General features: G+C 39.0%; 2 protein-coding genes across 2 annotated transcripts; both read left to right on the top strand.

The window, feature by feature from the left end:
* The first annotated feature begins 2,442 nt into the window (after positions 1–2,442).
* npepps (aminopeptidase puromycin sensitive) lies at positions 2,443–17,212 on the top strand. Its single transcript, XM_027169839.2, has 23 exons — positions 2,443–2,847; positions 7,162–7,246; positions 8,076–8,153; positions 8,377–8,498; positions 8,928–9,035; positions 9,936–10,136; positions 10,231–10,327; positions 10,469–10,502; positions 10,610–10,724; positions 11,127–11,291; positions 11,733–11,837; positions 11,995–12,055; positions 12,554–12,663; positions 12,872–12,935; positions 13,210–13,349; positions 13,504–13,638; positions 13,754–13,973; positions 14,065–14,207; positions 14,401–14,457; positions 14,572–14,679; positions 15,213–15,368; positions 15,555–15,602; positions 15,708–17,212. The coding sequence occupies exons 1-23, from the start codon at positions 2,551–2,553 to the stop codon at positions 15,852–15,854; spliced, it is 2,796 nt and encodes a 931-aa protein (XP_027025640.1). The 5' UTR covers positions 2,443–2,550; the 3' UTR covers positions 15,855–17,212.
* A 2,287-nt stretch (positions 17,213–19,499) lies between these two features.
* On the top strand, positions 19,500–25,321 carry mrpl45 (mitochondrial ribosomal protein L45). Its single transcript, XM_027169636.2, has 8 exons — positions 19,500–19,661; positions 20,950–21,145; positions 21,455–21,572; positions 21,826–21,924; positions 23,277–23,325; positions 23,468–23,617; positions 23,694–23,867; positions 25,148–25,321. The coding sequence occupies exons 1-8, from the start codon at positions 19,515–19,517 to the stop codon at positions 25,244–25,246; spliced, it is 1,032 nt and encodes a 343-aa protein (XP_027025437.1). The 5' UTR covers positions 19,500–19,514; the 3' UTR covers positions 25,247–25,321.
* The last annotated feature ends 1,509 nt before the right edge of the window (positions 25,322–26,830 follow it).

The following is a 26,830-nucleotide window of genomic DNA, read 5'->3' as shown; positions in this document are numbered from 1 at the left end:
CACTACATTGCCTCCTATCGGAAAATAATTGTAATTACAACTTTAGATTCCTAAATAAAAGTCCAGGCCAGTAGGAGGCGCTGTAGAAGCTTTTCACACACTGGTATTACACTTTATTAGGAACACTCTTTGATCAACTCAAACCAGTGTGTCCACTTTCCTTTGACCTTTTTCATCACAAAGCATTTTCATCTACAGAACTGGCGCTTACTGATGATTATTTTTTCTGCACGATTCTGAGTAAACATTAGAGACTGTTATGTTTGAAAATTCCAGTTATTAGCAGTTATTTAAATAGCCAAACCTAGCCGTTGTGGCACCAACGATCTAGCCATGGGATCACCACTGAGATCACATTTGGTGGTTTATGCATTACACTCCAGCCACATGAAAGTGTGACTTTAAATGTTAGAGACTGTTATGAATCCCATTTATCAGCAGTTATATAAATAGCCAAACAAAATCACTGAGATCACATTCTGATGGTTTATGCAAACATTTCCCAAGCAACTGGGCTGAATTTGCATGATTTCATGCATTTACATTGCTGCGACATGAAAGTCTGATTACATAACTGCATGAACGAAGTGGTACGGCTGTTCATAATAAAGTGCTCTGTGAGTGTATACTGATACTCATATTTAAAGCCCTACAGTATAAAGTATTTGATATTATTTAAAATATAGCTTAAAAAACAGTGCTCTTATTGTAGCTTTTACACTGACTACTTTTTTCCAGAATCAGAATCAGAATCAGAATCAGCTTTATTGCCAGGCATGTTTTCACATGCGAGGAATTTGTTTTAGTGCCAGAAGCTCCACATTCTAACAGAATGACACATACAGTATAATTGTACGTACACATTTATAGATGTGAAATGTGCAGTTTAAATATACATACGAAATATGCATATACAAATATAGACAATTGTATGTACAAATTTGCAAGTGTGAGAAATGTGCAATTGAGGTATACAATATATACAATTTGTATATACGCATGTGCAATTGTGAAATGTGCGGTTGAAGTAACAGTAAACATTTAGACAATATGTATGTTCCCTTTAATCTATTAAAGCATTTTACTCACTTTACTCCATTTCTACTTTTTGGAAGTTTCTACAGTTATGTAGTTTAATTTATTCAGCCAATAATATTTGGTTTTTCTGTTTGCTTGGTTATTCGACTAATTTAGCCTGGGTTAAGTCCTGAATAAATGACAAGAACTAACTGCTTAATCTAACTAGTAATAAAAATGTGACGACTAAAGGTAAAAAAAAAAAAAACATGTCTCCTGCACACGTTATGTGCTAACGTGTATATTCTGAACAAGTCTTTCATTTGAGAACTTTTAAATGCTCAGTCAAATCCTCCTGACAACCGAGAAGGAAAGCGAGGTGTGTGTAGTTTCTAGTTTGTCCGCTAGAGGGCTGTCGCTCAGAGCACTGTTGTGTTGAAAAGCGCTGCAGCTTTGTACTGCTCTCGCCGGGCGCGGTGGCGCGTGCCTGTAATCCAAGCTACTGGGAGGCTGAGGCTGGCGGATCGTTTGAGCTCAGGGGTTCTGGGCTGCAGTGCACTATGTCGATCGGGTGTCCGCACTAAGTTCGGTATCGATATGGTGCTCCTGAGGGAGCTCGGGCGCACCAGGTCGCCTAAGGAGGGGAGAACCGGCCCAGGTCGGAAACGGAGCAGGTCAAATCCCCCGTGCTGATCAGTAGTGGGATCGCGCCTGTGAATAGACGCTGTAGTGCAGCCTGAGTAATACAGCGGGACTCAGTCTTTTACTACAACATGTATTTGCCTGGCTGTTAAATGCACGTCTCGTAAATGTAGTTTTCATTTTGTTACTTACTAGATGGTCTGTATATCACCTCCATATTGTCACCTATTGGTCAAAGATGGAAAACAACTATATTTTGACAGATAACGGCACACCCAGTAGGAGGCAGTATTGATTCACACATTATATTATTATTCATTTTCAATTATTATGAATTATTATGAATTTAATATAAAATATGTGATATTTCGTTCACAATATGGCCAAATGTTTTGTTCATTTTTGCTCCTACACTTACTTTATAGCACATCATCTAGTTAACAAAAAGTAAATTCCTGTTAAAACTCCTGAAATTGACTTCCTCTAGTCAAAGGTTATATTTCTGAAAAGGAAAACAACAACAACAAGAATGATCTCTATTTATAGTCTCTAGGCAAAGAATAGAACATAAACAAATTGACACCAATGTACTTGGAAGAGAGCGTACTTTGCAAGGGAGTGTAAGAAAGAATAATTTTGAAAGGCATTTCAGTAAACATTATAAGTAACCAATTGCTTTTATGGTAATATAATATCGATTTATATTTATTTATTTTCATGTTTATCTTCAGGCCTAGGTTCAAGAAATTATAAACAGTATCAATCAGCACGCGCTCGAGTGTACTGAGGGGCTCCTTTGCGTGATTACGTCATTCCAGATCCAGAGCGCGCACGTACACACTGGCTGCTGTTTGACGACGGGAATCACTTAGCAGCAAATCCAGATATTTTATGTTGCTGTTTCTGAGCCGTCAAGTTTCTCGCTCTGTCTCGGTCGTTCCAAAGTCACACCGACGCGCTCTTGTTCTGCACTCGAAGCCTGTTTCTTTGTCTCTAAGAGCGAGTAGACCCCTAGCTCAGTGTTGTACGCTTTCTGCTGACGCTACCGCCCGAACTCGAGTCAGCATGCCTGAGAGGAGGCCCTTCGTCCGGCTGCCTACTGACGTTTACCCCGTTAATTATGCGCTGTGCTTGAAGCCCGACCTGATTGACTTCACTTTCGAGGGCAAGCTGGAGGCAGGGGTGGAGGTAGGACTTGCTTTTTAATTCAGCTACTTCATAAACCTGTTCGAGTTCATCTAAACATGTAACGGGTTAGTGAACGTCCATAGTTACTACATTCCTGCTGCTAAAGCTAACTAGCTCGCGAGGCTAATCGGTTAGCATGTTAGCTTATCTGTACTGCTAGCCAGGTTGCCTCGCGCGTGTTAGGATAAAGTACATATATTTCTAGTCAACTAGTACTCTGTATCGCAGTAAGTTAGCTAGTTAGTATAGTTAGTAAAGCTGTTTATTAATACTCGTACTATCTATATATAGTCTGTATTGTCTTGTGTAATCTGTTTGGTCTTGTATAGTCCAAGCTAAATGTTTAGAATTGTGCTATTTATTTCTGTACACTCTCAAACAGCTGAAAAAAAAAACCTTGTGTGGGTCAAAAATAAACCTGATTCTGATGTCTGTTTTCAACACGTTAGCTTCAATAACATTAGGGTATTTCAGCCTACCAGATACTATCAGCAGAGTTCATGAGTTCATAACCTGCTAAGTTTGTTTGTTTTCTGGCACATAAGTCATTTAACCTGTAATAATGTCTAATGTCATTCTCCTAAAAATCTGTCTTTTAAAAAAATTTTTTTTAGGTGTTTTGTTTGTTTGCTTGCTAACTCTTTAATGCATTACTTTATCCTAGTGTATAAGGGACAGTGTAATCTGAGAGAGTCAAACCGAACAGCTTTCATGTGTCTAATTTTATTCAGTTTACTTTAAACTATAGGATTTTTTTATGCATCTGCGATCATGATCAGCGTGTTTGAGTGAAGCACAAATCCTCTACGTTCAGATTATTATTATTTTTCACTCTGTCACCTCTGAGTAACCATCGTGTTCCTGAGTGTTTTGTATCAACACTTCAAATATACAATTTATACTACAAACAAGCAAAGGATTTCTATTTTGTCCCTTGGAAAGTGTATCTGATAAAGGAAACCACTTGTTCTGCATGGACAGGTAACCATTCAGTTGGCCCGGAAATGAAAAACTTATATATCCACAGCTTCTTGTACATTTCCCTTATTGTTAATGACACTGATAAGATGGAAGATAAAAAAAAATAATAAATTAAAAAAAATTTCAAAAAGGAAACGTTAACACAAATTCATGGCTTGAATTTTAATGGACAAACAGAAGACCCATTCATGGAGTTAATCATATGGGTTTTTTTTTTTTAGCTAAAGATTTTAAAATTTTGGATTTTAAAAATGGATACACAGCTTTCTTTAATTTGTTAGGACCAGATGCTGAACATTTTTAAGCCCAAGTGATGATGAAATTGTTATGAAAACCAACTTGAGTGTTTTTAACATACTCACGTGTGGCTCCTATAATAAACTGGGGTTCGGTCTTAGTTCCATGCTTCTGTATTTTACTGTTTTGTTGTGCTTTCTATTTTTAGTCCATACTGACAGCTGCATGATTGTGTGATGACAGAATGTTTTGAGCAACTAGGCAAAGCTCAGAAGTGTGGCATTGATTTGTTGAGTATGGATTCCTGGGTCTTTATTTAGCAAAAGGAGTTTTGTTGCATTTCAGCTTTTTCTTTATTTTTTTTTTTTGGTTTGTTTGTAGGCCACCACACTCGTCCGCTTCGAGCTGCTTTTGCGTTTCAACCCCATTGTGAAATTTCCCCTGCTGGGCTCAGCGTGGCCTCTCTGTGCTATGAGATTAACTTTATCTCCATAATGCTACAAACCCTGATTATTTAAACTGAGTACATTGCTCGTTCTTCATCACATGTACAGGTTTCTATGTGTGACAGGAATAATTTGCTCTCCTTCCTTTCAGGAATGTACAAACATTTTAATTCTGTTTAGTTTCATACATTGCAGTTGGAGGCTAAAAAAACATTAGATCTGTTCACAGCTAGGTAGGTTATGTAGGCTTGGATATATCGATTGTTTCTCTCCCTAAGTACAACCATCGTTCAGGCCTGAGGGAGGAATCTCTCATATTTCATGGCAGTATTTTTGCATTAGAGGCTTGTGAAGAAATGAGCTGCAGGAGGGATTTGTATGTTGGTAAACTAACTAACTTAAAGTTTGGCTTTATTACAATGCCACCAGAGTTATCTAACCATCTCCGTCACTGGGCCTTCTTTCACTCCCCTCTGTTCTTGGTCAGAGGAGTTATTCTTTGATTTATTAGCTAAGTTAAAGGTGATTTAAGCTTAAAATAAGACATGATCGTGTGTGTATTGACAGCAATCATGTATGGAGAAAGAATTTAAAAAAAATTAAGTATATGCTTAAATTCTGTTCCTTTTCTGAACTTGTGTCCTAGTATAAGAATTTATTGAATTCATTTTGTTATAGATATATACTTTTTTTTTTATTTGGCGACTTAGTGTCTACCATGTTTGCCTTGCACTGCAGTTGGGGTTCTAATCGTGCTTCTGTTCTGTGTGTTTTTGTATGTTCTCCCTTTTGCTGTAGGACTATCCTCTCCCAGTCTAAATGCATGTGTTGTAGGCCGTATCTGTGAGAGCTTGTGCCCTGTGATTATTTGGCACCATGTTCATGGTATCCCCTGCCTTGTGAGCCGAGTCCCTTGAGATGGACTCTCAAGTTCTCCATACAAATGAATGGATTTCTTTATGCGTTTCTGTCAATCATTTCTCTCGGTGTCCTCACCCACCATGTGAATAGTCCACATTAGGCTTTATAGATCATGTGTACATGCCTGGCTCTAACACCAGTTGATTCGAATGCTTTAAGACTAATGGCTTCACAAAGGCAACATATGGTAGTGGATCTGAGACTCTTGGCTGAAAATGCCGGTCTGGATGAGAGCCTGTTTATAATGGAGCCTCTGGCTGACAGTTTGTTCCATTTTGCTGCAAATTCAGATCAGTCATATTTTTTATTAAATAATAGATTTTAAAAGAGCATGTTTTAAGTGTTATTGCGCTATGATTTGTATCAGATGTTATAATGCATGTGATTAAACAAAGTCTCAAAAATAAACAGAACACAGAGAATGCAGAGCCCAGCACCAAATATGCTAATAGATCATTTTATTTTAAAAAAGAAAAAAAAAGTTATAAGGAAAACCATGCTACCAAGTGGTACAACCGTGTGTTCAGACGACAGTGTCCGAGAACTCTTGTAGGTCAAAGAAGGTGGATAGCTCTTTACTCTTGAGTTCAAGGGTGCTTTCACATCTATAGTTCGGTTCATTTGGTTCAGACCAAAAGCAAAAAAATATACATTGTAGCTTTTTATCAGTTTTGGTTCCTTTTGACACCACACTGATCGTTCTGTTCCGCACCAGTTGAAACGAACCAAAATGCAGTCATGTGGTAACATCCACATCACTCATTGGCCGCATGTCTTTGAGCGTATTTCCTAAACTGCTTCTCGATTGAATAACAGAATAAACGTGCGGGAAATTCCAACAAAACTCCGGAAGTAAACAAAAAGAGGAAAATACAGCATACACCATGGAGAGACGACTGCGTGCTGCAATTATGTTCGTGGTTGTGATCTACTACATCGCTTGTGTACAGCACTCTATGCAAAGTCTTAATTTTCAGAATGAAGCGGGGATGCGCTTGAAAATATCATTTTAATACACTGCAAACGGCGAAGACGCATCGCAAGACACTTCAGGAGGCGGCGAGCATTACTTTTGCAAAACTGTGACATGCTCATCTTCCGACGATATTGCCAACGACCCACTGCGGCAGCTGGTTTAGTCCAAAATTCAACCGATCTAATCAGGTGTGAAAGCACCCTTACAGTACACCTTGTTTGAAATGATGTATTCAAAGTTTGTGGGCTTCAAGTGTCTCACAGGAAGCTTGTGATGGTCCTAACCCTCGCTCCCTCATTAGAAGAGCTCGATAGCACAGAGATGGCTGCTGTGTGGAAGAATAACTGGTTTAAATTTGGAAAACAGTTTTGAACACGAAAAGCAGAAATTAATTAAAAACAAAAGACAGTTAAGCGAGGAAAACAAGCTTAAGCATTTTCCCATTTTTGAAATGTATTTATTTATTATTTATTTTAAACACCGATTACATCTGTTTGGTTAGTGAGCTCGGTTTCTGTTGTTTCGTGGTATAGCCTTCAGGTGTGTGTAGACAGAGCAGATGTCAGCAATACGCCATGTGACTGGCAGAAGCAGCACATTCTTGTCATTCCGCTGAAATTCGGTGCTTACTGAATAAAGCAGCCATGCCCTACAGGAATTTGTTTTCCGTGACCGAAAAAATGTTCCGTTAATTAAGCTTGTGTGAATGTATATTTTCATCTCTTAATACTACCTTTAATGTGTTTTTTGCAGGTTACACAAGGGACAAATCAAATTGTGATGAACTGTGCCGATATAGACATAATCACTGCATCTTTTGCACCAGAAGGAGGGGATGGTAAGGGTGTCATTTTTTTTAAATAAATATTCTCAAATTTCACTGAGTGCAGAGTATGTCCACTGAGTATGTTTTCTATATTATTATTTAGGAATAGAAAAAAAATAATGTTATTTTATTTGATTACCTGTATTTATATTGAGTCTATGTACCACAGTGCTCAAATCTGATTGGTCAGAAGATTTTAACAGTATTTCTGGCTGTAACATGAACAATTTAACAAGTTAATATTAATGCATTTATTCTAATAGTTAATAGTAACAGCTTATACACAGGGACTTGGATAGCAGACTTAAGCTCTACTTAAATGATGGCTTATGAAAAGTTTCATTAACTTTTATGGAAGCCCAAGACCAGCTTTAGGACAGAGAAGATTACTCTTTTCAGTTTACTAGTAAAATGAGAGGGTTTTTTTGTTTTGTTTTTTGAGCAAGCGATTCAGTCCAAGAGAGAAAAAGTAATCTGAGGGAGTTGGGACTGAGACTGAGGGAGAGAGAGAGCAATCGATAAAGGAACAATTTGATGGTGACATTAACTCTAACTGTAAAAAATGAATATTAGGGAATTGGGATTAAAGGCAACAAAACCACTGGGCAGTTTGTCCACTCCTGCTAGCAAAATGAAATTACTTATATATTTATATATTTTGATATTCCTTACTTTTTATTTCCTTTTTTTGTACTTATTTTGTTTCCTAATAGTTATTCTTGCATAAAAAAAAAAAATTCCTAATAATCAAAAAACAAAACGTATATAAACGGCATGCAGATGTTCATCTTTATATTATGATATAAAGTAACATTTTTGTTACATCCTTGTTTCTGTGTAGAAATTAGTGCTACAGGATTTAACTATCAGAATGAGGACGAGAAGGTCACTTTGTCTTTCCCCAGTGTTCTTCAGAAAGGTAAACACCACAGCACCCTTCTGTGAACGAGGCTGTTACAGCTGTGTTAACAGTCACTACATAATCAGTTGCTATATTCGTTCTTTCAGCCGCTACAAAAATGGCTAATTAGCCTGCTGTCAAAAGTTCTTGTTATTCCATTGTGTTATCACACAGTCATTTTCCTCCCATGTCCTACTCTTTGTCTGGTTTCCGAATCTAAACATTTTCTGCACGTTTTTAGGTTCCGGGATGTTGAAGATTGACTTTGTTGGAGAGTTGAATGACAAAATGAAAGGTTTCTACAGAAGTAAATATACGACTTCGTCAGGAGAAATCCGCTACGCAGCAGTCACACAGTTTGAGGTAACTCAACACGCAGCGAGTTTCTTCATTTCCTTCATTTGTGCTCTGCATTTCCAGGACTTGTGTTTCTTACTTGCATCAGGTTCATGATTAAGTAACATGGACATTATAGGACTGTTTTATTGGTAATAAGTAACTACATTTCTCTTGAACAAACAGGGAAGAGTGGTTTAATTTTAACAGCAATGAGGAAAGAAAGGTAGAATGAAGATTTTAATGCTCGTGTTCACACTTGATACAATGCGTGACTATAATATCAGCTTCTATTTCATTCCATGGTTCATGTTACCAACCACACACACAAATGGTTCAAGCCACCTCTCTCCCCAATTCTCCCCCTCCCTCCTCTCTATCTCTCTTGCGCTCGCTCTCTCTCGTGCGCGCACATGCTCTCTCTCTCTTTCTCCCCCTCCTTTCTCTCTCTCTCAGGCCACGGATGCTCGCCGAGCTTTCCCTTGCTGGGACGAGCCAGCTATCAAAGCCACCTTTGACATCACCCTTATTGTCCCCAAGGACAGAGTAGCCTTGTCGAATATGGTATGTGAAGTTTTACCCCACTTCTCTCATAACAGATGGCTACTAAAGTTCTGTGCATTCAGTTGCGTTCTTTCTCCCAGTACGTGTCATCTGTCACTTTCTAGCACTGAGCAAAAAGCACAATGCTAATTATTTTAAACCTAGGTTTAGATTTGGTGCTGGATAGCGAATGTATCTGAGCTACTGATTGATTTCAGCATGCAGGATATCACTTAATTTCATGTGGCTTCGATGGCTGAAAATTGCTTTGTACAGAAATCTAATCTCAGCCATTTGGAATCAGTCACATCTGCTATGGATGATTGTTAGGGCAAGGATCTAGCTCAGAATAACGATCTAAATTGTGATTATGGTGGATTTTCACATGTTTTGTCCTAATCATGACTTATGATTATGACTTATATTTAAAATCCACCCATTCATACTGTAAAAAATATGAGCTAGTTTAGTAACAAGGGCAACATTTTAACTGCAGTGTGTTTCCAAATAACATGATTGTGTATGTTCATAGCTGCATGCTATTTTAATTTAAATAATTGTGAGTTGTTCCCTGGACTATTTTCCTGCATTGTTAACATTATATAAATATGATAAATGTTTTCCTATACTACATAAATAAATGTCTTGTTTGTGAAAACCTTTTTCATACATTTCCTATATAAGCGCTGTGTAAAGACGGAGAGCGTAATGGCAGTGTGGCTCTGATTTCACTCTTGATTTTCAGAGCGCATGCTAATTACAGCAGTTAATGGAGGGAATGCAGGCATAGCTGGGAGATGAAAGCTTCCTTTTCCTCTAACCTATTAAGCTATTTTGGAACACTACTTTCACTGTTTTATTTATTTACGGGCGGGGGGAAAAACCTTTCACTTTGGACTCACACACTCTTGTACACTGTAGAACGTCATCGATCGGAAGCCATACCCAGAGGATGACAGTCTCGTGGAAGTAAAGTTCGCCACTACACCCATCATGTCCACCTACCTGGTCGCGTTTGTCATCGGCGAGTATGATTTTGTGGAGAGCCAGTCGTCCGATGGCGTGACAGTCCGAGTGTACACTCCAGTGGGGAAAGCGGAGCAGGGAAAGTTTGCTCTGGAGGTAAGCAGCTTTTTCTGTCTACTTCTCTCTTTGCTTTACAATATTTCAATTTAATGTGTATTTAAAAATCTTCTGTCTTTTCCTTTCTGTTTAGGTGGCTACTAAGACCTTACCTTTCTACAAAGACTATTTCAATGTTCCTTATCCGTTGCCTAAAATTGATCTAATAGCAATTGCTGATTTTGCTGCTGGTATGTAGTTTGTTTGTTTGTTTATTTATTTATTTATTTATTTATTTATTCTTCCTTTTCCATGTGATTATTATAGAGTCTTTCTACATTTATGTAGTACATGATTTTTCTTTTTTTTTCTTTTTTTCTTCATGGTTTTAGGTGCCATGGAAAATTGGGGCCTCGTTACCTACAGGTAAAATAAATGCTTATTATTATAGTGTGTTGTTAAGCTGGGTAATTTTTGATGATAGATTTGAGCTTTTGATAATGGGTCATAGATGGAATTTTTTTATGTTTTAGGGAGACTGCTCTACTTATTGACCCAAAGAATTCATGTGCGTCGTCACGTCAGTGGGTGGCCCTGGTGGTAGGGCATGAGCTGGCACACCAGTGGTTTGGGAATTTGGTTACTATGGTGAGTGTGTGAACTCCGTAACCGTGGTGACCTCACAAGTGCTTATTACTGTCTGCGGAGAACCAAGCTTGGAGCATTTTTACAAATATTTGTTTAGTCCAATTCATGATATTTTTTTTTGTTTTTAGGTTGTGTTACAGGTCTTTTTTATGTATCTGTTTATAGTGTTCAGTAGAAGTGCCACTACGGTGTCTTGCATTTATAATTTACATTGCTAAAATCAAACCAGAGAATGAGCAAATAGAAATAAAAAGATTCTAACCTAAACATAAAATTTGCTGATTTACTTCCAAAAACGTTCCCTTTGTTCTTAGTGTGAGTTCACTGTAGTAAGCATCATGTGACCGCATTAGCTTGTAAATGTGCCTGGATTCCATTCACTTATAGAGGGTTATCCTGCAGGAATGGTGGACCCATCTGTGGCTTAATGAGGGCTTTGCATCATGGATCGAGTACCTCTGTGTGGATCACTGTTTCCCCGAGTATGACATCTGGACACAGTTTGTATCTGCAGACTACACTAGGGCTCTGGATCTGGATGCTCTTGATAACAGTCACCCAATTGAGGTTTTTCTTCTTTTTTTTTCTTCTTCCCCCTCCGTGTCTCAGCACCTCATGTACTGCTCTATAATAACCGAAACATTCGCTTTGTTCTTGTTTAGCATCCAAACAGCAAATCTGTCTGAATGAAATCTAATTGCAATTTGTCTTAGCTTCTATTATTATTTTACAATAATTACACTGTTGATTGAACCCTGATGGCATCTAATGAGTAATCGTTGTAATTATGTAGTAGAAGCAGCTTTTAATTTGCCTGTTCATGTTAACCAGTGTTAAGGGACTGACTTTGAGTGTATAGTGCAGTGACTCTAAAAGCTTACTAATTTGTAAATGCGACTCTTGCGACTACTTTGCAGAGGCAGATCAGTTAATATGTTACCACACCGAGGCCTGGATTTAGAACTCGTAGAAATATGAGTTTGTGTGTTTTTGTGTCCTAAATGGCAGGTTAATGTAGGGCATCCCTCAGAAGTGGATGAAATCTTTGATGCCATATCCTACAGCAAAGGTGCTTCTGTTATTCGCATGCTGCACAATTACATAGGAGACGAGGTACGAAAATATCCCAAGCACGGGAACTATTCACTCTTCCACAGCTTGGACACACAGTGCTCTAATTTGACCTACTTATAGTTTAGCCATTAATTAGGAAAAGGTCTTAACCAGTGGCCCTTTGTACATCTGATTAACATTTTTTTTGTGCTTGTAGGATTTCAGAAAGGGAATGAACACTTATCTTTTAAAGTTTCAAAACAAAAATGCATCCACAGGTACGTGTGTGTGTTATTATAATTTGTAAGCCTTAAGTTTTTCTAAACCCTTGCATTGATTGAGCTGGCTGTCCATTAATAGTCACTTATAGAACAGCAAATTGTCTTTTTAGATATATTAATGTAGACTGTGTAAAATTATCAAAAGTACCAGAGAAGTGCTTAATCGAAGACACATGTTTTTCTGTTTCTACCATATTTAGTTTCAGACATTTGCTCATGTGTGTCTCAAGAGTTACAGCTGTAATAGTTTTCCATAGTCATATACTGTATTTTACATAAATATAGACAGTTTAATATCTTCTTGAGCTGTTATAAGGGTGTGTCGAGTTAGCAGGGGTTTTTTTCTCTCTCTCAGTACGAACTTTACTGTCTTTACAATTACTGAGTAATTGCCTATATGCTTATTGTGGAGAGATCTACTTCTGTCATCTGATTTCTTTTGCTCTCTCTCTCTCTCTCTCTCTCTCTCTCTCTCTCTCCCTCCCTTACTCTCAGAGGATTTGTGGGACTGTTTAGAGCAGGCAAGTGGGAAGCCCATTGCTGCTGTTATGAGCTCTTGGACCAAACAGAAAGGATTCCCCATTATTGTAGTGGACCAGGAGCAGGTACACTCACTTCCCTAATGCTGAAAGAGGGCAAACAGTTTTGGCACTGTGAACAAAGAACAACTAACGGACCAAGTTTGGTGTACCTCCGGTGCTTGTTTAGAAACTTTGTGAAACCTTTTTAGTTTAATGTACTAATCCTCCTAGGAGGATTTACATATTCCTTGTGTGCAGAGTTAATTAAATACAGTGTGTGTGTTTTTTATAGCAGGAAGATGACAGGGTGCTGAAGATATCTCAGAAGAAGTTCTGTGCTAGTGGACCTTATGATGGTAATTTTCAGTTAATATTCATGTACTATATTATAGCAGTGTTTGTAGGATATGTTATGCTAAATCAGTTATCTTCTGGGTTTGATACACTCTGGATTAATTAAATGTGCAATCATTGTTTGTTGTTCAACCGTTGGTGTGCATTTCTTTCACCGGGACTGTAAAATCTCTGCATTGTATGAAAGGAAGGAAAATAAGTTCCCAGACCTGACTGAGGCATGGATGCTTGCTTTCCGTTTGTTCATTGTTTGTGTATGTTTTGTATGTGTGCTAGGCGAGGACTGCCTCAGCTGGATGGTCCCAATTAGCATCTGCACCAGTGAGGACCCCAGCTGTTCCAAGATTAAGGTTCTGTTGGACCAGCCTGAACTCACAGTAACCATCCCTAACCTGGGACCAGATAAGTGGGTCAAGGTCAGATCTCTTTCTCCCTGTATGTCTGCTGTTTACATTAAAGTTTCATGAACTGTTTTAGCCTTTGATTGCTTTTTTTGTTAGTTTGGGGTTTTTATTTTTTGGTCAGCCGATGTTTAGCACATGTGAAACATGTCTGTTCATCTCCTTGTAGCTTAATCCGGGCACGGTAGGTTTCTACAGGATCCAGTACAGCTCGGCCATGTTGGAGAGTCTGCTGCCAGGAATCAGAGATCTTACGCTGCTCCCTGTAGATCGCCTGAGCCTGCAGAATGACCTTTTCTCACTGGTAATATCACACATACAACACTCTACTGACTACTATAACATGTCCATTAAGACTTATTTGTTTATTAACTACTGTGAAGCTTAGTGCCATTCTTAGCAGAAAATCTCTCTGTTAGTCTCGTGCAGGTATGATCAGCACGGTGGAGGTGCTGAAGGTGATGGAGGCGTTCGTGAACGAGCCGAACTATACGGTGTGGAGCGACCTGAGCTGTAACCTAGGTGTGCTCTCTTCTCTGCTCTCACACACCGACTACCATGAGGAGATTCAGGAGTTCATTCGGGACCTCTTTACACCCATCGGCCTGAAGCTCGGCTGGGACAACAAACCCGGCGAGGGTGAGTGTCGGGGTGCGGAGCGGCTCTTCTTTGGGACTTCCGTATTTCTGGTAGATATTTACTTCCTGTTTTAATTTTTGGAATTTTTCAGGTCATTTGGACGCTCTCCTGCGAGGGCTTGTGCTAGGAAAGCTGGGGAAGGCGGGACACAAGGCCACGCTGGAGGAGGCTCGCAGGAGATTTAAAGAGCATGTGGAAGGCAAGCAGATCCTTTCTGCAGACCTCAGGAGTCCAGTAAGACCTGCAGAACTGAACACATTTAGACCCTTTTCGTTAAAACGTCAACATTTTCACACTGAAAGATCTATTTGTGTCGTTGTTCCCTTCAAATGCAGAAGGGAGAATTAGTGGAAGTTATTCCTATATCTCTAAATTGCACTGATTTCCATGATGTAGTATTGTACAGCCAATTTTTGTATTGTTCCAGGTTTATCTAACAGTTTTAAAACATGGGGACAGCTCAACGCTGGACACTATGCTAAAGGTAATAAGGCAAGGTGCTTGTCACACAGAGAAAGCTGTACCGTGTATCATAATGAGCATACGGACAGATCAGCGATGACGTAATAACATGCAGAACTTAATTTCCTTTGTCCAGCTCCATAAACAGGCTGACATGCAGGAGGAAAAGAATCGCATAGAGAGAGTTCTGGGTGCAATCTCGTCTCCAGACCTCATCCAGAGAGTGCTGACTTTCTCCCTTTCGGTATGTTGGAGCAATTAACATCACATGCACTGTTTGTGGTGGCTATTTAGTTTTATTAGACACATTAGTGCAGAATCCAAACACCTTTTTAAATGGAGATTTTGTATTGAGCTCTGCGATTTGAACTTTTGCTTGCTGATATTTTTCCCCTGAAATTTAGTTTTCAATTTGGGAAAAATAAGATGGATGGAGATGTAACACTAGAGAGACCATGTCAGAGAGGCTAGAATGATCAGATGGTGTGTTTTGATAGACTGAGAATTAATTCCCTAGCAGCACCATTATCATCAATTAAGCTCAATTTTATCCCAAAAACCTCAAATCCCATATCTATGTTAACTGCTGTAGAAATATGTACATGTTCACAAATCTAGTATGTCGGGAAAGTCTTGGCTACCCGTCTGAGATTAACGCAAAGCTGTTGAGATCAGCGCTAGACTTGCTTATAAAAAAAAACTCCTGCTTTGCTTAGCACTACCTGAAGCATTGTTGTACAGTGAATATTTATAGCGCTGCCTCTGCTGTGTGTGTAGGAGGATGTTCGTCCCCAGGACACCGTGTCCGTGATCGGTGGTGTGGCCGGGAGCAGCAAGAATGGCCGCAAGGCAGCCTGGAAATTTGTCCGAGACAACTGGGAGGAGCTTTATAACCGCTACCAGGGTGGATTCCTCATATCTCGACTCGTTAAGGTGAGCCATTATCAAAGTCTGTTCACACATTAAACTCTGTTCGAGGTGGATTTCTTGGTGGTTATAACCATTTAAGTTGGTTGCCTTTTGCTCTTGAATGTAGACTTTTTTTCCTAAGCTCAAATAAAAAAATAGTAATATATAAAATATCAAGAATTTGTTTTAATGTATATTTCTCTTGTCCAGCTCACTGTTGATGGGTTTGCAGTTGACAAAATGGCTGCAGAAGTAAAGGTAAGCCATATTGTGGGTCGAGTATCTCATTCAGTACGTTGCTGTAAATGATGTCTGATTTATGGTGTAACATTAATCCTCATCTCCTCCCGTGTGTGTTCTCAGAGTTTCTTTGAGACTCACCAAGCACCAGCGGCCGAGCGCACCGTGCAGCAGTGCTGCGAGAACATTCTCTTGAACGCGGCCTGGCTCAAGCGGGATGCTGATGACATCCATCAGTACTTCCTGCAGCGCAAAGCGCCACCAGTGTGACCCCTGAACTCTGACCTCAGCCTCTCCTGACCTGCTCACTCACTCCCAACAAATCATCGCTGCCTCCGACAGTCCGCAAAGCAGAGAGCGAGAGTCTCCAGAAATTAAACAGGCTTCGTTTTTTTTCTATATTATGTGACGACGATTAAAAGCGCTGTAGTTACATCTTGCGAATTACCCCAAGAGAAATCAAGACAGAAGTGTGATGCCGAATGTTGTTCCCTGTTCTTCCTGCTGGAAACGATGCACATGCAAGAAAATTGTAGATGTAAGAAAATTCCAGATGTGATTTTTCTTTTCTTTTCTTTTTTTTTTCCCTTTAGGTTTTTTTTTTGAAGACTGTAGCGCATGCGTTTGATTTTTTTCAGTTAGCACTCACTCACATTACTCTGCCAGACCTTTCACTATAGACACACATATACACAGTAGTATGATAACTGTGAATTGCTTTTGCTCTTCCACCCATCTCTTTAAAAAGAGGCATGCTTGCAACGTTTGATATCAACGCTTTGATATCATCGGGTTTATTTCTAGACATGTATGTTTTCTGTGCAAACAGTAAGCTACTTCCTCTGCCGCGTCATCCATTATCGATGGCTGTAGCCAGTTTTAGGTAGAATTACTTTGAGACATGGCTTGGCAGGATGGGGTTAAAGGTCATGGTGTGCTTGTAAAAAGGACTTTTGACAGCAATGGCACTGACCCACGGTGCTTAAAAAGGTTCGAACAGACCGAACAGCATAAGCATGGTACTGTATGTATATCGTATAATGCAAGCATTCTTGCTGAGACCCGCAACTAATCCGATTTGTGACGTACATGATCTTTCCTTCTTCATCTGTATGTAAAAAAATCCTTATTCCACAACACACTGTCCCTCTTCAGTAATTACAGAATAAGAAAATAAAATATACAAGAAAAACTCATTTTAGACACCCCTGTATCTGGGGGAAGTGGAAAAAAAAAACATTTTATAAAGTGTATATTTAGCAGCTCTTTTAACATTGTGAGAAATGATGTAGAAGGAACATCCTGGGGCTTTTGGATTATATTAACTCTAGTTCAAATCTTGGCCCACTTTAAAGTGAACATTTACTCCGTTATTGAGCTCTGAGGCCTTAAATCAGTGAAAATGGTTTGCAGGTATAATGATGTATCCACACAAGTGGGAATTTTACTAAAATGGGCATGCAGATGTCAAGCAGACACACACAGGCTTGAGCGCGTATATTGATTAAGAATTATCTGATGTGGCTCTTAATTTTTACAGGAGATCAAAATGTCTGACTCCTTAAAACATTTGTTGTGCTTTTGTTTAAGGATCCAATCGGTGTTGATTAAAGATGAAACAAAAAATAGTCTAAAGGAGAAAGTTTGTGTGTGACTGGTTAAAAGGGTGTCTTTAAAGAAAGGTTTATTGATGCAATTAATCCATTACTATTAAATGCTCATACAAAAAAAATGGTAATAATATGCTAAATTTTCATTGTGTACAAGTGTCAGGTTCATGGGTAGATTTTGTTATTTTTAAGCAACCAGATCATTAGTGCATCTCGATTACTGGTACTGTCAAAACCAGAACAAGGTCAGAGGGTGAGGTTTGTTTTTCATGTCCACAAGAAATTATTTGTGGTTATAAAGTTGAGCCTGCACATTTGTATGTACAGCAAACATTGTCTGGGTTTGGCTGAAGAAATTTGCAGAGAAACACTGACATTTGATCACGTATATATTACGCTTTACCTTTTAACATTTTCACTAAAAAAAAGTCTAACTACACAGATTTAGTGTGTGCTGCCCATGTTAACTTTCCAGCTAACTGGCCAAATGTTCCATCCCACCATAAACCTCATGACGCCACTGTCCGTGACTCGATCCCATATCGCTCCCTGTTGGAACACCTAGGGCAGGGAAACCATTATTGTATGCCCTAGGTAGTGCACTTTAATAGGGAGTGGGGATTAATTAAGGACGGAGCCTTTGTCTGGCTGTGTTTCCATATTAGCAATAAACGGTCCTGCATTTCCAGGAGCCTCCGAATTTAATCACCCGAAGGCACGTTTCATTTTCCCCAGTGCACTATTGTGTTGTAGTAAAGAAGGGAGTGGTTGGATCACCGCTTCGTTGATTCCCACAGTTACAACAGCGAACTACTACTTTTTTGTTTTGTTTTCCTTAAACAATTTGTGTGTTAGAAAAGGTAGAATTGTCTCGGTTAGGTTTAATGTGTAAGCACTTCAAGTTTGTGTCTTATTTCTGTCTGAGACCTTTTTTCTAACAATGTTTTACACATTATAAGAGTTGGTTTGGTCACATCGAAAGATTCTTGTACAGCAATCATGAACGTTAGAAACTATACAACAACCATTGTTCCCTTTAACAATATTACTGATCTTTACTAATGTTATTACTAACTACCATGACAACTACTACTAACTACTAATAATAAGACAAGGAAGAAATATTTGGTATATGTTTTACATTCATGTATCTCACTGTGCTTTACGAGTGAGTGTTAAAATGAGATAATACCCTCGACTATAACGATATAAAATAGCAGTACACGATAGAGTACGGAAAATAATACGTAACAATGATTTAATAAAGAAAAGGGAACACTATGATATACTTTACTTTGACAGATCTACTGTACTTACTGAAAGGTAAAACGTGTTTCTTAGGTTTGTGATGATATTTATGATGAGAGAAATTTTTCTGTACTTAATATTATATGGCCAAAAGTATGTAGACACTTGTTTGGAATCCTTTTCCACAATCATGTGTTAACATGGAGCTGTTTCCTCTTTGCTGCTGTAATAAGCTCCAGATTTCTGGGAAGGCTTTCCAATAGATGCCGGAGTGTGGCTGTGTGGATTTGTGTTCAATCGGCACCAAGAGCATCAGTGATCCTGGGTGAGGAGACCTGGCACAAAGTCAGCATTCCATCTCATCCCAAAGACCTCATGTATCAGCATGATGATGCACGGGGGCCATATTGTTATGCTGGAACATGTTTAGGGCCTTTAGTTCAAGTGAAGAGAAATTGCAATGCTGCAGCATACAGAGACTTTGTCAATAACTGTGTGCCAACATTTACATTTACATTTCTGGCATTTAGCAGATGCCCTTATCCAGAGTTTATACAACTGAGCAATTAAGGGTTAAGGGCCTTGCTCAGGGGCCCAGCAGTGGCAGCTTGATGGACATGGGATTCGAACTCATGACGTGTTTATTGTCTTTTTAGGATTCGTGCTAAGAAGTAGTTTATTTTTGTCACGCATACATTACAGTGCAGTGAATTTTTTTCTTTCGCATATCTCTGCTATGGTTGGTGGTGCTGGGACTTGAACCCCAACTTTCCTATCCACAACCTAGACACTTCTAGGTCACTAGAGACATCTAGGTAATACTACGCCTAGTTTAGACATCCATTTGTGAAGCTTGGTGATCCCCAGACATATCACTGTGACATCAGTGCCCGAACGAACATCATGAAGATCCGAAGTGTCGTGTCCAACAAACACACAGAACATTTTTCCTGCTTGTTAACATGATCAGAAACTTATCTTTAAAAGCATGTGGGTGTGATGGGAAGGGGTTCACATGCTTTTGGCCAAGAGGTGTATTTCAGGGTGTGTTGCTCCAGCTTGTTCAAGCTCCATGCCACCAGGCGGCGCTGCCGTTGGCGCTGCCTTTTTACTCAATAATAAAACCAAAGAAGGGGAACGAGAAGAAGAGAAGAAAATGGCGACGTCCATCTCTAGGACGTTACAATTCCTTCATCAGCGCACATGTCACAATTTAAAGGTATGGAAATAGATAATCATGTAATATTGGTGTAAAACGTATAAGTGATTGTAATATACGGCGCTGATTGACTATCGAGGCGAGAAAAGAAATCAGGAACAGCTGAGAAACATTTCTATCTTTTCTATAAGGATTCTATAGCCAGTGTACAATATCAACATGGGCTGAGGTTCTGTTTTATTGTGTCATAAAGTAACGTTAGCAGATGTAGATTTATATATAGTAAACTCTGGAGTGAGAGCAAAAACCACTCCCTAGATATTATAAGGAAAAAACATAAGAAGTCAAGTCAAGAAGCTTTTATTGTCATTTTAATCATATATAGCTGCTACAGTACACAGTGACATGAGACAACGTTTCTCCAGGATCGTGGTGCCACATAGAACAAACACAGAGCTAAGGACTTAATAAGTTAGTCCTAGATACATAAAGTGCATCTGTGCAACCTGGTGTACACAGTGCAGGACAAAAGTGTAGGGCAGAAAGACCGTGCAGGACAGAAAGACCGTGCAGGACAGAAAGACCGTGCAGGACAGAAAGACCGTGCAGGACAGAAAGACCGTGCAGGACAGAAAGACCGTGCAGGACAAAAGTGTAGGGCAGAAAGACCGTGCAGGACAGAAAGACCGTGCAGGACAGAAAGACCGTGCAGGGCAGAAAGACCGTAAGACCGTGCAGGACAGAAAGACCGTGCAGGACAGAAAGACCGTAAGACCGTGCAGGACAGTAAGACCGTGCAGGACAGTAAGACCGTGCAGGACAGTAAGACCGTGCAGGACAGTAAGACCGTGAGACCGTGCAGGACAGTAAGACCGTGCAGGACAGAAAGACCGTGCAGGACAGAAAGACCGTGCAGGACAGAAAGACCGTGCAGGACAGAAAGACCGTAAGACCGTGCAGGACAGAAAGACCGTGCAGGACAGAAAGACAAAAAAATACAAGACATTACACAAAAGACAATAAACAGAAACCGCACAGACCGGTGTAAATACTGTATGTTCAACCAATATTGCGTGTGCAGAAATACTGAAATAATAATAAATAAAAAAAAAGATTACTCTTACACAATTAGGTGTACATTATCCAGGTAGGATACATTGTCGAACATGTACTGGTTTGTGCAGGTCTTTATGGTATCCAGGTAGCAGCGTATACAGTAGATCTAAACAGGTACAATACATCACTATGAAGGATGACTGAAGATCAGGCAGGTTTGAAGACCAGAGGTATTGATGTAGTGTGATGATGTATCGGTGTCTCATGGTTTGATCTATCCGTATGCATGCAGTGCGTTGGGCCTTTCCTGGATGTACCATGGCAGCAGGCTGCACTGGTTCCTGTTCGCACCAAGAAGCGTTACTTCATCCCTCCAGCTGTGGGGCTGAAGGACAAGTCCCACACTGAGCAGGAAGCAAAGGCACGAGCTGCAGGAGTGGTCATCAGACAGGAGTACATGGAGAGACCCATCAACATCTCATGCACGGGTATGCATTGTTTTCAGTGTGCTGCGGGGTTTAATGTATGCATATGATCACTGTTCACTTCAATAGGATCATCTGCTGGTTTTTGGAGTTTCTATTCAGCAGAGCAATTAATTTAATGAATTTAATTACAAGCTGAATCTTGGACATTACTGAGGACATCACTGAAGATCACTCATTTAAATAGAAACTGGATTTTTTCCTTTAATGGTGGTTTTCATTTGTCCCTTTTCACTATCTATCTCTGAATAATTCTGTATTATTTTGTTGGTTTTAATCTAAGCATTATGTTTCTGCTTTGCACCGCGATAGCCGGAGTCTTTGATCCGTACATCCCTCCTGAGGGCGATGCTCGTCTCTCGTCTCTGTCCAAAGAGGGTCTGAAACAGCGCACAGAGCAGCTGCGACAGAGTGCTGCCTCACAGCTGGCGTAAGAAAACCTTCACAGTTTGTACATTTTACCTGCTGCTGCATTTTCCTTCTCAGTATCAGTAGAGATGGAAAACAAGTCGGAAGCTCTGCAGCACCTGGGATGTGACTGTAACTTAATCAGAGAACTTTAACTTGCTTTAACTTGTCAGTTTTGAATAAACGAGATTTGATGCTTGTGTGGGTTAAATTTCTAGATCACGAAATTTGAAACCGCTAATGTGTCTAAATGTTGTGGGATTTTCTTTGTCAAGGTTACGCAAAATAAAAGAGCACGACCCAGAGTTCTCTACTAAAGAGTTTGCCATGCGAGCTCAGGAAATCTTCATCGAGGCTCATTTGGCACTAACACGGTAAGACACGTCGGTCCATTCTTGTTTTGTTCTGTTTATTTATTTGTTTAAAGCCTTGTGAGTGTTAAAGTAATGTCCACCACTCTGTCAAACACAAGATGCCAAACCAATACAAGTACACGTGGTTGAAAAACCAATTCACTGAAAGGTAAAGGACACGTTTGTTTTTAGGCTTGTCTACTTTAGCTAGATGAACTTTGACCTGTGAATTTGTGAATCGGCTGTGGCACGTGAGCTTACATAGTTCATGGTAAAAGAGCTCATAAGGGCAAAAAGTCTCAGGAGCAGTGAGGAGGACTTTCAAGTGGCTTAAGCGTTTCTTTAGCAAAGGAGAAAATGTCTGAAAGGTGAAGAGGGAGAAGGATTGTGTTGTATACAATATTTAATAATGATAGTGAGTTAATAAGATTAGAGCATGTAGGGATTATTTTTGTGGCCAATCATCTATTAGAGATAACATCTCATCTCTGACACCATGCAGAAATGACGTATACATTTGGTATGATATGCTACACCATTTACAGATACACTAACGCCGAAATGCCACAGCGGCAGAAATGATATAATTTGGCGCTGTGACATTTCTGTTCTGTGTCAGAGATTGCACATTTATTGCATTTATAACATACAGATGTTAGCGCATCACTAATATGATCGGTCACAGACATAATCCCTACACGATACAGCCTCAAATATCTTAACATGGATACAAAGTCAAGGCTTTTTCAAGACCAGATTTTAAAAGTGTGTGTTTTATTTATTTATTTATTTGTTTATTATTAGACAACCAATCACAGTCTTCAAAAGAATGTCATATCTCGTAACAGGTTAAGCTCCGCCTCCTCTCTAAGATGAAAGTTGTTGTATTTTCTTGCTCAGAGTCACTCTGAGATTGATCCTTAATCACTCTTAAGATAAGATTCCTAGTTAGAAAATTGTAAGCTAAATTAGGAGCTTGCCGAGATTATACTTGGTGCCTTTATGAATACAGGCCCTGGTTCTTTGCGTCACTGTGTAGTATAAGCGCTACAGGAGATGGATGGATGGTGGGATTTGGATTCTAGTCAGTAAATATGTGTGGCAAAATATAGTTCCCCTTCCTTCTTGCTAGGATTTTAGCAGTTTTATCAGTAATACAGACTGTATTCATTAAGTTTTAAGTTTCTAAGTACGTCTGAGTCATATCGAAGAGGCAGACGTTCTGAATCGGTACCTGTGTTTACTGAAAAAAGAAAATTTCCCCCCCTCAGTTTAATCATTTCCCTGATCCAGTCTTTTATTCTCATCCAGCACTGGTTGTTTGTGAATATGAGTCAAATCCAAAGTCATATTTAATTTCTTCACTCTTACAGGTTCAACAAAGAGAAACTCCATTCTCTGGTCACGGAAAGGTGTTACCCTGTACGTAACATGCCTTTATTGTATTGTTCATTACATGCAAAAAAAAATGCGATTCATTCATAAGCTTTAGATGTTTGTAACGTTTTCAGACCGCACCTTTAAACTGTCTGTCAGATTGTCACACGTTTGCTCTGTGCTGTAGGAGATGGTTCGAGGAAACAGGTTAAAAACACTGCGCTGGCGCTTTGTAGAGTCTCTGGAGCCGCCACGGTTGGTCCATGCCAGATGCCCGGACATGATCAGTAAGGGCAATCTGTACGGTCAAGTGACGATCCGCATGCACTCAAGACAGGTGAGTAAAATAAGCAAAAGGTCTTGTCACTTTACTCAAGATCAAAGTGCTTTATTGGCTTTTTTATTTTTTCCAGACTTTGGCAATCTATGACCGATTCGGCCGTATGATGCTGGGCGATGAAGAGGAGCCCAGGGATGTCCTGGAGTACTTAGTGATGGAGAGACATCTGGTCAACCCGTATGGCCTCTGGAGACTACACGGCAAGATTGTCCCAGCATGGGCACCACCTAAAGAACCCATCCTTAAGGTTTGTAGAAGAAGTAGCACAGTTTAGTAGAGGTGGACTGTTTCTCTTTTGCATTGTGAGCACAAGATTAATTGATATCCTTTCAGCAAGGAAGTAATAAATGTGTTCATGGTCTGGGAATCTTTTATCAGACCTGAAGATGAACAGAAACAATTTTCATATAATTATAGATATAACTTTATATATGATATTGACCATATATGGCTAGCAGACGGCACCTGATTGGACAGCAACTTTTTGTTAAAATTGTTAAACATGATGCTGAGTACTGTTGAGACATCAATATAACAGTTTACAATACAGCATGTACAGGATTATTGCGTCGTTTATAAATTTAGCCACGCACAACATTGGAATTAGTTTTGATGCGGAAGTTTAAGTAAAAGTTTAATTAAGGACAACCTTGTGTATTTAAAGCATTAGTATATACCATTTCTACAGATACAGCATCCTTTTGTTAATGTTAGTTACTCCATTTAGGTTAGTCTGAAATAAAAGTCTGTGCAGATGCATGATGTGAAATGTTTGTAATTATTTTCTGTATTTATTATCGCGTGAAGGTTAGCTGTTGTTAGCTCATAGTCAGTCTCGTATATCACGCCCATGAACTATTGGCTGAACCGCTGATGCATGTGGCACACAATATTGGAAAGACTTTAGGAGTTTTAAAGTTGTCATCTGATTCTACAGGATTTCCAGGAAACCTGTCACTTTTCTTTTTTTACAGCCCGTTTGTGACACTTTACTTCCTTTGTGGAAAAGGAGGCTGTCATGTTTGCAACTGCGATGATAAGTGATTATGCGGATCAGCTAAATGCTGGATTTTCCAAATGATGTGAAGTTCGTGGTATAGACTCATTCATTTGCACGACTTTATTTAAATGAACAATCGCTTTACGTATCAGTCAGATGCCCACTTGGGCGGTCCTTGGTCCGTTAAAGCTGCTATAGAGTCCAGACCTTCTGTTGTTAGTCTGAAGGTCTGGCTACGAGAGACTAGGTATTATGTTCCTGAACTAACAGCACAGGGACCGTGTGTGTGATTAATTTGCATTACGTATGTAACTCTTACTGTTGCTACTATTTGTACATGTTAAAGCTTCATGCCTGTGGTTGTGGCAGGATAAGTCCAAAAACCTCTGGTAGCTAATGAACGTTACTTTTCATTAAAAAAAAAAAATAATAATTTACATCCTGCATCTTTAATGTTTGTCATTACTGTTGTTGTGTTTCTCTTGGCATTAGTTCATCCACACTAATTCCTGTTTATCTTTCCACAGACTGTTATGTTGCCAGGCCCAAAGCTTAAACCTGAAGAAGAGTTTGAGTCTCTTAATTATGAGGTTCCAAAGCCCAAGGCAGTGCAATGGCATAAATAAGCCAGAGGGTGGGGTGTTCAGTCGTCTTTGTACAGATTTCATTATTGACTTGTGAAATAAACTAGTGTTCCTGAACCTACTTGGCCCTCTGTGTTCTTACTGAACCATTACATACAGCTGTGGTCAATTTACAGCACAATACAAAAAACTTTAGGTACAGTAGAGCTTATTTCAAAAGGTTATGAATATATATATATATATATATATATATATATATATATATATATCTATATATATATAAATGTATATGTATATATATATATATATATATATATATATATATATATTATTTTTTTTTATATTTATTTTAAACCTAGGGCTTTTATGCACACTGTACTGAATCACATTTGAAAATCACAACATTTCTCTGTTGCTTGTGTGTGACATTTATTTTATGTCTTGGTCCACACTGCACAAACAATGATGGGTGAGGTGTTACACATCATGTCCAGTGTCATGGAGTACACCGGAAAGTCAAAAATAAACATCAACAAGCTCACAGTTCATCGATATGAGGTTAGAACATGTAACAAATTAAAAGACCCTTGAAATTTTTATCCAAAGTCACTTGATTGTTATGGCGTTGTGAATATTGTATATCCTGTCTATATTACTAAAAGTCCTATATTCAGACTTAAGAACAGAGGTGGGAGTAAGTCACACATGTGTAAGTCACAAGTAAGTCTCAAGTCATGAATGTCAAGTCGAGTCTTTTTTTAATAATTGTCAAGCAAGTCTCAAGTCTCAAAATTGCGACTTAAGTCTGACTTGAGTCAATTCGAGTCCCCATCTCTGAGTCATTTAACTCAAGTCTGAGTCAAGTCTCAAGTCATGAATGTCAAGTCGAGTCTATTTTTAATATTTGTCAAGCAAGTCTGTGACTTAAGTCTGACTCGAGTCAAGTCATATGACTTGAGTCCCCCATCTCTGCTTAAGACCTATATTTAGTCTTATTTTATGCATATTTATGATGCTTAAAAGCAAGATAAATTCATATAATCCAATAAAAATGGTGATTCTGTCTTTGAATCAAACGACTGAGCAACATCTACACTACTCATCAGTCTTCATCAGTCTTTGACTTGAAGCATGTGATTGTTTGGAATCAACAAACTGAAACACAAAGACAGTAATGTAGGACCAAATGGGGAAAATGTTCCTTTATAGAAGAAGGATTAGTAATGTGTAAAGACAGATATGTACTCCATCAAATTGGTTACTGATATTATACGTATTCTTAGTAAAAATAAACACCAACTACAATTATAAACATTTAAGTATAACAGTTATATTATCTTTTTTTAATATTATTGCTATGTCAGTTGTTGAATCAAAATATGTGAGCATATATCTCAAAAAAGGAGTTAAACTCTAGTATTGTGAATAAAATATAATGGGTGATTAATTCACTGATAATGATTAGGCTGTATAGTCTGTATAGAGTAAATTTTGCCATCACATTATCAGCATGTCATTATTTCCGTATTGAAATTGATATCTAGTGATGCAACGTTTGGCTTAAAGTGAGGTACACTATATGGCTGAAGGAGTTCTTACTAGGACAAGAAAATATGATCATATAAC

The sequence above is a fragment of the Tachysurus fulvidraco genome, chromosome 2 (genome assembly GCF_022655615.1).
Source record: "Tachysurus fulvidraco isolate hzauxx_2018 chromosome 2, HZAU_PFXX_2.0, whole genome shotgun sequence".
In the NCBI taxonomy this organism is placed as follows: domain Eukaryota; kingdom Metazoa; phylum Chordata; class Actinopteri; order Siluriformes; family Bagridae; genus Tachysurus; species Tachysurus fulvidraco.
Note: the sequence above shows the minus strand (reverse complement) of the source record. Positions and strands in the feature narration are given on the sequence as shown.

Bases quoted from the DNA above. Each gene is read 5' to 3' on its own strand.
- npepps (XM_027169839.2), top strand. From the start codon at position 2,551: ATGTTGCTGTTTCTGAGCCGTCAAGTTTCTCGCTCTGTCTCGGTCGTT. The intron at 10,328-10,468 runs GTATGTAGTTTG...TCATGGTTTTAG, and splicing joins AATTGCTGATTTTGCTGCTG to GTGCCATGGAAAATTGGGGC. The intron at 10,725-11,126 runs GTGAGTGTGTGA...GTTATCCTGCAG, and splicing joins TTGGGAATTTGGTTACTATG to GAATGGTGGACCCATCTGTG.
- mrpl45 (XM_027169636.2), top strand. From the start codon at position 19,515: ATGCCACCAGGCGGCGCTGCCGTTGGCGCTGCCTTTTTACTCAATAAT. The intron at 21,925-23,276 runs GTAAGACACGTC...TCACTCTTACAG, and splicing joins GCTCATTTGGCACTAACACG to GTTCAACAAAGAGAAACTCC. The intron at 23,618-23,693 runs GTGAGTAAAATA...TATTTTTTCCAG, and splicing joins TCCGCATGCACTCAAGACAG to ACTTTGGCAATCTATGACCG.